Raw genomic sequence first — 11,680 nt, forward strand, 5'->3', positions numbered from 1 at the left:
GCTGGCAAATATCCCCGTGTGGCTTGGAGTTAGAGTGGGCCCTCACAGAGGAGGAGGCTGGGCTAGGTTTGCAGGGGCTGAATTCCTGACTCAGGCCATATATGAAGCACAAATTCACTTTTTAATATTTATATATATATTTTCAATCTTTACATAAACGTGTCTAAGAGGGTTCCTTGGAGATGAGACAGGGACCTTAATTTATCCCACCTGTGGGGCAGATTGTATGTTCACTGATCTCCATCTCAGAAAAAGAATTTTCAAGGTGAATCAGTGAGAAGCATAAAGAAGTTTATTAAGCAGAATTTTAAAAGCACAGACTCAGAGAGAAGAGCAAGTGTCCTCAAGAGAGGTGGATTATGGTGTGGGCTCTTGGGGTGTCTTCAAGATGGGCGACCTAGGGTGTGGATTCCTATGGACTGCCAGGTAGTGAGGTTAGAGCATAAATTGTTTATAGGTGTTTGAAGTTGAGATCTGCTCCCCACTAGTATTTGCTACTTCTTTGAGGTTGGAAGTCTGTGAGAGGAAGCTCAATGTGCTGGCTGAAGGACAATTTATTGGAGAAAAGCCTGGGTCCACAGCCCAGTTCACAGGCTTATTGTGTGTTTATGGCCCCTAGGAATTGTTTTCGACTGAATTTCCTGGAAAAGAAAAAGGCATGAGTAAACCTTGTCTTCTTTCTGCCTATCTGTATTTTTTTCCCTATCCTGTCTCAAGTGAATAAAAACTGCATCCGCTCAGCAGGTCCTCTCATCGTCTTACACAGGAAAGCATCAAAAACCCAGGAGGACCTGGTTTTGGAAGACCTTGCACTTAGAAATCATGCAGATGCAGATGTGGACTCCTACGGGGCTCACAAGCCAGGGAACACTTGCTGTCACATGCAGGGAGCAAGGCCTTCACTCTGTAAATGTGGGAGACTTTCCAGCATGGATCAGGTTTTCCCACACCGGTCTTCTGCCAGAGGTGGTATATTTGTCATCTCTCCAGCCCAGTGAGGTAGATCCTATTGGTGTCTGCACTTTATCGATGGGAATCTGAGACTCCATGAGGCCTAGGCTCATGTCCGAGGCCTATCCACACAAGTGGCACCTCTGTCTTCTCCAAGCCTTGCCCCTAAGCACTGCTGTCCTGTGTCCTTACTTGTGTCACATTCTGCTGCCCTTTTTCCCGTGTGGTCTCCAGGCTGGCAGTAGGTTGGAACTTGGGAAATACTGCTTAGAGTTGAAAGTGAATGAATGAATGATCTCTGTGGTCAGGGAGGTTGGGTGGCACAAGATTGGGGCATATTTTGGAAATGTGGTGGGGGGACTGGTCAAGCCTTCTTGAGATCTAATGTCTGCACCCTGTTTGACTGTTTCATGCAATTCTAGGAATTTTGACTGTAGCACAAAGAGATGACCATTCTGTAGATGGTTTCCTTTAAATTAAATCCTGGCGATGTGACCCTGGAGGTCTGGCCAGAGCAGCCAGGGAGATGCTAACCACTCTGTTCACCAGTGGTGGTGGGCTCAGGCAGGTGTCTGTGGTGAAGGACCCTTCCAGACTGGGAGTCAGGCTTCCCCACCCCAGGGATTAGCCCGGGAAGCTTGCAGTCATTTGAAATTTCTTTCTTCTCACAATGTAGACAGGAGACAGTTTTTCTAGATTCCCCAGGCTGTGGTCCAGGTGTGGCCCATCCTGTCTTCTCTCTTGGGGAAGCAGCATGAGGCACAACCCCAGCCTGGTAGCTGCTAATTGCTTCCTGGCCCCACCTCTTTCCCTTCCCTTCCCTTCCCTTCCCTTCCCTTCCCTCTCTCCCCTTTCCTTTCCTTTCCTTCCCTTCACTTCCCTTCTCCTTTTCTTCCTTTCTTCCTCCCTATCTCCTTTCCCTCCCCCTTCCTTTTTCTCCCCCTCCCCTCCTCTTCTTCCTCGTCCTTCTCCTTCTCCTCTTCTTTCCCCCATGACACCCATGAAAGTCCAATCTCTCTGATACTAGCATGTTAAAAAGGATATCTTTCCTCCATAGATTTGACTTTGTCCCTTTGTCACAAATCAGTTGTACATATTTGTGTGGGTCTATTTCTGGGTCTCCATTATCTCATTGATGTGTATGTCCACCCTGCAGCCCATACCCTGTAGTCTTTATTATTTTTCCCCCATCTCCTTGAGGTACAAAACTCACTTTTAGTAAAATTATTTCCCTATTCAAAGTATGAGGAGCTATGCATGTCCCAGCTGGTAGAATCCTTCCTTTATTTAGTAGAGTCTTCAGTCTTTATGCAAGTGGTTTGGGGGTTAATGAGAGTTTCTTTTTTGAGTAAACATGTAAAATTGTTGGTCCCTTTGAGGGTTGTTTTTTTTTTTTGCAGAGCAAAAATTTTTAGTTTTAGTGAAGTCCAACTTATAAATTCTTTCTTTCATGAATTATGCCTTAGGGCTGCATCTAAAAAGTTATCACAAAATTCAAGGGCATCTAGACCTTCTCCTGTGTTATCTTCTGGGTCAGTAGTGGTGAACTTATGGCAATTGTGCTGCAGCAGGCTGTTTGTATAATTGAAAGCTCTAAAAGGTTTGCCATCACTATTCTAGGAGTTTTACAGTTTTTCATTTTACACTTAGTTCTATTATTTATTTTCAGTTGATTTTTGGGAAGGGTGTAAGGTCTGTACCTAAATTGTTTTGCATGTGGATGTCTAGTTGTTCAAGCCCCATTTGTTAAAACGGCCATGGGTTCTCCATTTTGCTGTCTTTGCTCCTTTGTTGAAGATAAGTTGACTATATTTGAGGGCCTATGTATTTCTAGGCTCTTGACTTTCTTCTATGTGATCTACTCCTCTACATTTTCACCAATACTACACTGTATTGATTCCTGTATCTTTTTACAAAGTAAATTTATTTTAACCAATATGTAAAAACATAAGAATTGATCATATTAATAAGGTAATGAGATATTTGATACACGTGTACATTTCAGGTGAAGCTTATCAGTCTCCTCAAACACTCACCACTTCTTCATGACAGAAACTTGGCTTTTATTGAGGGATATAGTACTCAGTTGCTGTCTGTCCATAGTCACCCTACTGTTCAAGAGCATTGCAGAACTTCTTCCTAAATACAACTTAGTACCCACTGATCAAACTTTACCCATCTTACCTCCCTCCCGTCTCTCCTGACTTTGCTAACCACCATTCTACTCTCAACTTCCTCACGATCAGCTTTTTTAGATTCCTCATCTGAGTGAGATATTACACTGTGCTTACCTTTCTGTTCCTGGCTTATTTCATTTAATATGTTGTCACAAGTGTCAGGGTTGCATTCTTTCTTATGACTGAGTAGTATTCCTTGGTATATATATGTTGCCTGTTTTTTATTCATTCATCAGTTGATGGACATTTAGGTTGCTTCCATTTCTTGGCTATTGTGAATAGTGTTGCAATAAACATGGTAGCTCAAATGTCTCTTGAATGTACTAATTTCATTTCCTTTGACTCTGTACTCAGAAGTAGGATTGCTGGATTACATGGTAGTTCTATTTTTAGTTTTTTTAGGAGACTCCATACTGTTTTCCATAAGGGCTGTACTAATTTGCCCTCCTGTGAGTAATGTACAGGTGTCCTCTCTTCTCCATATCTTCCCCAGCACTTATCTTTTTTTTTCTGATAAAAGCTGTTCTTACTGAGTTGAGGTGATATTTCACTTTGGTTTTGATTTGCATTTCTCTTGTGATTAGTAGGTTCCATTAGCTGAGCTCCCACTCCCCGAAAGTCTCCATACTCCCTAAGGATTTCAAGATTTTCTAAACCACTTACCAGGAAGCATGGGGATTTTTTTTTTGGTCTTGTTTTCCCATGGTTTTTTATCTCCGAAGTTAGACATTCCCTCTCAGGTGGCTTCAAAAGGAGATCTCCCCAAGTAGGGTTTCAGACATCATTTGTCCACTTAAAATAAGCACCATTGTGGATTACCAACATCGCCAATTGCCCAAACCAGAAACGGCTGCTCTCTTGTAACCTCTCAGGCTCTCTCCTGCCTCTGCACAGCAGAATCTCCCAGGACAGAGGGATACTGAAACATGCAGTATATTTGCCTGTCATTGGGCTCATCTGCCAGCCACTTCAGCTGCAGGCTCCAGAGGCAGGTGCTGGGAGGCCTGGTGCTCGGCGGGGAGCAAAGTCTGAGGACATTCTGTGCCCCAGCTCAAACTGCCCACTCTGAACTTGAGTCACAGCCTCTGCACTGTGTGGAACCAAACCAGGAACTAAATGGATCAGCATCTGTGCCTAGTAGAGGCTTTCATCTTTCCCAGAGGGAGATTTCCCTTCTTACAGACTGGAGTTTTCTTCAGTAGGTTCTGTGCTCCCCTCAAGGGTCCTCTGTGCTCCCCTCAAGGGTCCTCAGTGCTCCTCCAGCCTGAGTGCTCTGCAGGGAAATGTGCTGTGTAAACAGGATGGCTGCTTCCGCCTGGCCCTCCCTAGAGCAGAGGCCCTTGGGATATGGGCCTCTCAAGGACAGAGAGGAAGGTTAGCAGCCCCCACCCCTATAAATGGTGCTGTCTACCTCTCCACTCTGAGCTGGAGACAGAGATCCAAGCACCCTGAGGCTCTGAGTGTGGGTGAGCTTAATCTCCATTCCTGGGTGTATGAGTCGAATTGGGCAGTGAGAATCAGCCTAAGAGCCACAGGCTGCAGGGTCAGGCTGGGGAGGAGGGTCTCCTCATCACTGCTAACTTAGCAGAGGCACATGAGGAACCCTGGTTATCTCTGCTCATCCTTATGTCCATGATTTCTTTCTTTTTTATTTCTTTTGTACCGGGGATCGAACTTGGGTCCTTGCGCTTGCGCAGTAGGCGGCAAAACCACTGAGCTAAATCCCTGGCCCACGTCCATGATTTCTTAGAACCCAAAAAGAGGATGACTGAGAATGTTGAGAGACAGATGGAGTAAGTGAGTGGTTATGTCCCTCCTCCTAAAAGCCTGAGAACAGGTCAGGATTGTCTCTGGAGCACAGTTGATCCAGCTGAGGTCAGAGAGGTACAGTGAGTTCCCCAGGGTCACATTGGGAGGCATTAACAGAAAAGCAATTCCATGAGGACCCAGGCCTCTGACTGCCAGAGCTCTTTACTTTGCTCCTTACCTACCCAAGGCACCATAGCCTTGCAAACCAGAGGAAGGGGCATGGGACTGTCTTAGATGCCTGATGATGCTGGGAATTTCTGTGTGTGGATAGTTTGGGTCTTCCCAGTGCTCCTGTCTGGACCTGCCTGGCCCTCAGGCTCTGCTATGTTCTAGAGTCCTGACAAAGCAGAAGGTGGGGGGAGTGAAGAATATGCCTCAGACAGACCAGTGGGCTTTCTCTTCTACAGGAGACACAGCTGGAGTGGGAACCATGTTGCTGTGCTCTTTGGCTTTCACCCTCATCTTGATGGCAGTTTCTGGCATCATGTGCAACAGAACAGAGTATTGTGTTGGAAGCCCTGGCATCCCAGGGACTCCTGGATCTCATGGCCTGCCCGGTAGAGATGGGAGAGATGGTGTGAAAGGAGAACCTGGACCGCCAGGTATGGTGGGGTAGACCGTAGGCTCAGCTAAGGGACAGAGACCCATTCTCAGGAGCTCCATCTCTCTAGGGGTCTAGGCTGGGTCCAAGAGTCCAGCTGACCTGGATGTGATGGGAATCTCCTTGGGCTTTTAGTCCAGGGCATCCTGGAAAGTCTATCTTCAGAGTGCCCAAGGAGCAGGAGGTGAGTCAGCCTGATGACAATGGAGGTCCACAAATCCATTTCCCCTTCTCTCTGCAGGGCCCATGGGGCCCCCTGGAGGAATGCCAGGTTTCCCCGGGTGTAATGGTATGAGTGGAATTCCTGGTGTCCCTGGAGAACGTGGAGACAAGGGGGATCCCGGTGAGAGGGGCCCACCAGGTGAGTAGGGGTGAGGGATGGGGATGGGCAGTGGTGACATGAGCAAGTGCCATGCAATCAGCCACATGGGTGATTGGACAAATGGTAGAGGAACCCAAGGGATATTGCTTAACTGAAGGAAGAGAATATGTGATTGAGGAGAGAAATGAGAAGCATTGGAGTAATGTGGTCACCATTCAGGGACTGACAGGCGTAGAAAGCGTTCCATGCATTATGATGTTGATGGAGAGACACAAGGTGTCACAGGGGGAAGAGGGACAGCACTGGGAAAAAGGGGAGGCCCTTCCTGGGCTGGAGGCTCTGGGAGCCATTCTGAAAGGTACCCAGGTTTGTAAATTAGGGATTCAGGCAGAGGGTGTGATCAGGAGTCCCACATGCAGAGGGAGCCCCATATCTCTGAGTAGTCCCGAAGTCCATCAGAAGAGAGAAGAGATCATCAGATTTGGGGGAGGGGGAGGGCCCTTTCCAGATTCCACAGTAATACATAAAGGTAGGCAGGCAAAGCAGTTCCAGGGACAGAGCAGAAAAGGAGAATAGGAAGGGACTGAACAGTGTAAGTCTGTTTTGGAAAATAGGGGAGTGTGGAAACATCCCACTTCATGGGACCTTGTAACTTGGGGCCTGGGCAATGTTCATAGACATTGATGGGCAGAGTTCCAGGCTTGCAGATGGTGCTGCTTGGCAGAAAGCAGGGACCTGATTGGTGTGGCCTTCATCTAGGGTGGGCATCTCTCCACAGGGCTTCCAGCTTCTCTGGATGAGCAAATCCAAACCATTCTCCATGACTTTAAACATAAAATCCTGCAGTCAACAGGAGGTAAGGGGATCCCTTGGGGTCTCATGGTACAGGTCTCTCACAAGTTCCCCCATCCTTGGTACCAGCCTCTAGAACCTCTAAAGCTGATAAATGAGTGTAAACATGCAGGTTTGGGAAAAGAAGGATACTTCCTTTTCTAATGCTTCTGAATAGTCCAGAAGTGACAAATGGACATGGACTTTCTCTCAATCCTCATGTTCTCTGCTTAATTTGCTTTCTGTTGAATCCCAGGACATTGCACCTTTTCTGCCAGTAAGTAACTGTTAAATGGATGGATGGGTGGACGGTGGATGGATGAGAGCAGAGAGGAATTTAGAAAACTGGGATGGGAAGTGGAAGGGAAGACACACCCACCCACAGAGAAAGAAGCAGAAATGAAAAGATTGGCGAGAACTTGGTGGCAGGAACTGGAGGGAACATGACAGGTATAGACAGAGGTTGGTGGCCTGACTCAAACTCCTTTGCTTTTAGTCCTCATCTTGCAGGGGTCCATGATGGCAGTGGGAGACAAGGTCTTCGCCACTAATGGGCAGTCAGTTGACTTTAATGCCATTAAAGAGACTTGTGTCAGAGCAGGTGGTGACATTGCTGCTCCAAGGAGTCCGGAGGAGAATGCAGCCATTGCCAGCATTGTGAAGAAGCATAATACTTACACGTATCTGGGCCTGATGGAAGGCCACACCATTGGGGACTTCCGCTACCTGGATGGGGCCCCTGTGAACTATACTAACTGGTACCCAGGGGAGCCCAGGGGTTGGGGCAAAGAGAAGTGTGTAGAAATGTACTCAGATGGGACATGGAATGACAGGAACTGCGTCCAATACCGACTGGCCATCTGTGAGTTTTAAGCAGGACCTGAGCCCAAAGGATAGGTTAGATCCTGCCTTACCTTTCACCTTTCATCCTCCATCCTGAGTGTCCCCTTGGTTTATGACATGCTGAAACTCCTTCCCAACCAGATTGATTTGTAGCTATTAAATAAAGCCAGATGTGTCCTTAGTTCCTTCATTCCCTAGATTGCCCCTGACTTCTCCTTAATAATCATCAGTCCATCTTGACACTCCCTTCGAGCCCCTTGGTAGTATACAAGGTGGTCACTCCCCAGTCTTGACCTTCAGTGTGAGATGGAGACTTCCTTTTTCCTCATCTTGTCCAGTTTTTTCATTTAAAAATAGCAACAGTGAGGTCCCAGAAAGGAAGGGCCCTCTAAAATTACATACAGAGTGTCTTTCTCTGCCCAGTCCCATCAAGATTTACCAGTCCTCATTAAACATAATGGTAGAGTGGGGAGACTTCTGGAAAATTCCAAATGAGAGGGCTGGGGATTTAGCTCAGTGGTTCCGGTGCCTTCCTTGAAAGCGCAAGTTCCCAAGTTCAATCCCTGGTACTAAAAAAAAAAAAAAAGAAAAAAAATTCCAAATGAGAAGCCCTAAGGACATGGGGTGTCTGGGGATGACCTGATCTCCATGAAGTTAGGGAATCAGGTGGTGCCCAGCACACTGATGATGGAACCCAACTCTAGTAATTGCCAGGTAATATCCACTACTTTGGGTTTCAGGGTACCAAGTTGAGGGGGACCTCAGTCTAGGCCTGTAGGGAAGAACCCCTTCTATCCCAGACTTAATCCAAGTAACTTCCTGCTAATGGACACATTACTGCCCCACTTCAGGCCTCAGTGAGACATTCGCACTGCCAACCATACCATGGCCTCTGTTCTCTCATTAATTCATTCACTCAGCTATTTCATTAAAATCAGCTGGGTGCCAGGTATTAGGCTGTGTTTTGGGGTAGTTACCTTGTGACTTTCGGGAATCTTTGTTTTCTCTCTGCCTGTTTCTGCATTTTTGAAATGGAGATCAGATACTTGTTGCTATACAAATATTAACAGTATTCTGACTACCAAAATTACTACCACTACTACTACAAAGAAGCTGTTCCTTGAGCACACGATGTATGCTGAGCACCTTGACAAGCACTTTGAATATTTCTTAATAAACATCATTTAATCTTTTCACTGTGCCATGGATGAGTATTGTTTTCTCCATTTTTTTACATGAGAACACTAAGGCTTAGGGAGGTTAAATGTCTTGAATATTATCATGTACAGCAAGTGGCAGAGCATGGATTCAAATCCATCTACTCTGACCTGAAGTTCATGCTCTTAACCACTTCAACCCTCAAGCTGAGCAGAGATTATTTAAGTGTAATAAATCATCTGGGTTAACATGAATTTCCGTTGCTTTTGTTTCAAGAAACATCACATTTCTGTATTTATATAAGTCAAATTACCTCTGGCTCTGAGTCCCCACTTGCCAGAAGAAAGGAAAATTCAATCTCAGGATGTTTTCCTTGTTTTGTGGGAGGGGCACTCTGATCTCCTCTTTCAGGGGACACAGTGGGGAGGGGAGCTATAAAAACATCTGGAAGAACATATGGACATCATTGGCAGGATAACTCCGGGTCTGAGGCCATGTGGTCCATTTGTGGTATCATGTCTCCATCCCCAGGCCCCACTTGGACATCTAGATGGTTTGGAAGTGGGAGTCAGGGTGAAGTCCCCAGGTCTGTAGGGAATGAGACTATGCCTCTTGCCCAAGGGCTATATGGGTATGGGACCATCTCCCTTTGGAGGGGAGCCACATATGCATCTCATTTCCAGCAAACTCTCTCTCCTCCCACCCTCACACCTTCCAACACATTATTCCAACACACATTCCAACATACCTTCCAACATGATAGTACCTGAGTTATTTCTTTTCTTGGGAGAGGAAAGCTCTAGATCAAACCCCCCAAACAAGATGGGAAGGAAGGGTTCTATTTCTCATTTTTTGTGAATGCAAATTTTTAATCTTATTACCCTGACATATGTTCTCAGGGCCCAGTATATGAACTATTGAGCACCCCTCAAAAAAAAAACAAGAAGGAAAAATATATATTCCCTGTTTTCAGTCTAAGCTGCTGAAAATTGACATTTTCTCATTTCTTTTTAGGTTTATTTTCAGGTTCTATTTGCTATGTTAATCCCAAATTAATTATTGAAAAAAATTATTGGTGGTTTGTGAGAAGACTTGCTTTGTTTTTTGTCGATATTATAATACCCAATTATATCTTTAGAGTCTCATTTTATCCCCTAATACTTCTAATATAATTGGGCATTTTCTGTTTTATAAATATGTGATTATCTGTACAAACAATGGAAAATGTGCTGTTCCTTTATGGTATTCACAATTCCTATACTGGAATGTTTATCTTTTTTATAAGGCCCAGGAGCCACTCTACATTGTTGAAAAAATTCAATAATACATGAGGGTCTTAATATGCCATGGGAACATTTCTTGTATTTTGCCATTGAAAACGCTGCTTGTGAGCTGGCCATGGTGGTGCAAGCCTATTATCCCAGCACTCAGGAGGCTGAGACAGGAGGATCACCATGAGTTTGAGCCCAGCCTGTGCTACATAGTGAGTTCAGGGCTAGCCTGAACTACAAAGGGAGACCCTGCCTCAACAAACCAAACTACAACAGTAAAAAACACTTCGTGTTCTAGGTTTAAGCAGGTGTTGCCCACCTTTGGCAATCATATTCTCTCTGCTCTCTACACCTGCAAAAAAGTGAGTGAGCAGGCTGCTACCCACCTTCTGCTTCAACCTAGCTGCCTTTTTATGCCCCCACTGGCAACAAATCAGATGTGAAATTGAAGATCTTGGTGAGAAAACATGAGTGCAAAGCTATATGTCTGTATTGTGTTTTAACAGTCCCAGGAGTTTTTGGCATTTCAGAGGTCTGGGAAGAACAAATTATGAAGAATCTAAGACTATATATTAGTTTCAAGAATAGAGTGTCAAGCTTCAAACTTGTGTATACCTGAATTTAGACTTTTAATAAAACTTATTATGAATTAGCGAATTGCATGGACTTATTTATGATATTGATTATCTTGCATCCATGGGCTACACCTTGCTTGATCTGATGATTCTCATCAGTTACTATACACCAGGGACTATACTTGTATTAACTCATCTGACTCTTGTTAATGCTATTCTATAGATACTATTATTCTCCCCAATTATAAATAAGAATAGTATTGAGACACATAGAGGTTAAAGTGATGGGCAAAGATCATGCAGCTAATTCATAGGCTAATGAAAGCAGGTAGTGAGATTCCAGAGACTATGCTATTAATCATCAATGCATTGTTGGACTTTAATAGCTACTTTTAAGTTATAGTTTTTGCATCTGCAGTTATAATTTACTGCCCTTCTTTTGGTTTGTCTTTATCTATTCTTTTTTTTTTTTTTTTGAGACAGGGTCTTGTTATATAGTCCAGACTGGCCTTGAACTCATATGTAGCACCTCAGCCTCCCAAGTGCTGGGGTTACAGGCATGCACCACCATGCCCAGCTATCCATTCTTATTTACACATTTAGCTAAAGATTTTAGTTAAGGCTTTGTTTTGTATAGAAGCCATTTATATGAGAAAGGAATTATTTCTTCTCTAAAGATTTGGTAAAACTCGAAACCATTTGGAGTGATGTGGAGGATGGTTGATAATGTTTTTCTCTTTGTAATTTTTTTATTTTATGAAAAAATAAAACAAAATTTCATAGCAAAATAAGAGAATAATAAGTAATACACTGTGTATTTGTTGTCTTAAAGTAGTTACTCCGTAAAAGAATGGAAAAAAAGATTCTTACAAAGGAGAAACAAACATATTAGCTCAAAACTTTCTTTTCAATGAACTAGGAGAAACTAGTAGTATAAATGAAACAAATTAGCATGTATATTAAAAATAAGACTTCCACTTGACCCAGCTATCCCCTTCTTAATATCTTCTCCCAAAAGTTAAAATCATCATATTACAGTGATTAATGCATACCCATATTTATAGCAGCACAATTTATAATAGCTAGGTCTTGGAAACAGCGTGTGTGTCCATCAACAGATGAATGGATTAGGAAAATGTGGT

The 11,680-nt window shown here is 44.2% G+C and overlaps 1 protein-coding gene across 2 annotated transcripts; it reads left to right on the forward strand.

Annotated features, from left to right (window-relative positions):
* The first annotated feature begins 4,428 nt into the window (after positions 1–4,428).
* LOC101715701 (pulmonary surfactant-associated protein A) lies at positions 4,429–8,730 on the forward strand. 2 transcript variants are annotated; one of them, XM_004867757.2, is made up of 5 exons: positions 4,429–4,594; positions 5,345–5,539; positions 5,780–5,899; positions 6,639–6,716; positions 7,188–8,730. In XM_004867757.2, exons 2-5 carry the CDS (start codon positions 5,368–5,370, stop codon positions 7,562–7,564), a joined length of 747 nt encoding a protein of 248 aa, XP_004867814.1. In that variant the 5' UTR covers positions 4,429–4,594; positions 5,345–5,367; the 3' UTR covers positions 7,565–8,730. The 2 variants fall into 2 exon arrangements, with proteins under 2 accessions (XP_004867814.1, XP_004867815.1); XM_004867758.2 differs by having other exon boundaries at positions 4,479–4,590.
* Positions 8,731–11,680: the final 2,950 nt, after the last annotated feature.

This window comes from Heterocephalus glaber, unplaced genomic scaffold, assembly GCF_053883595.1.
Source record: "Heterocephalus glaber isolate CG9 unplaced genomic scaffold, H.glaber_assembly_v1.0 deba00001755, whole genome shotgun sequence".
Lineage (NCBI taxonomy): Eukaryota > Metazoa > Chordata > Mammalia > Rodentia > Bathyergidae > Heterocephalus > Heterocephalus glaber.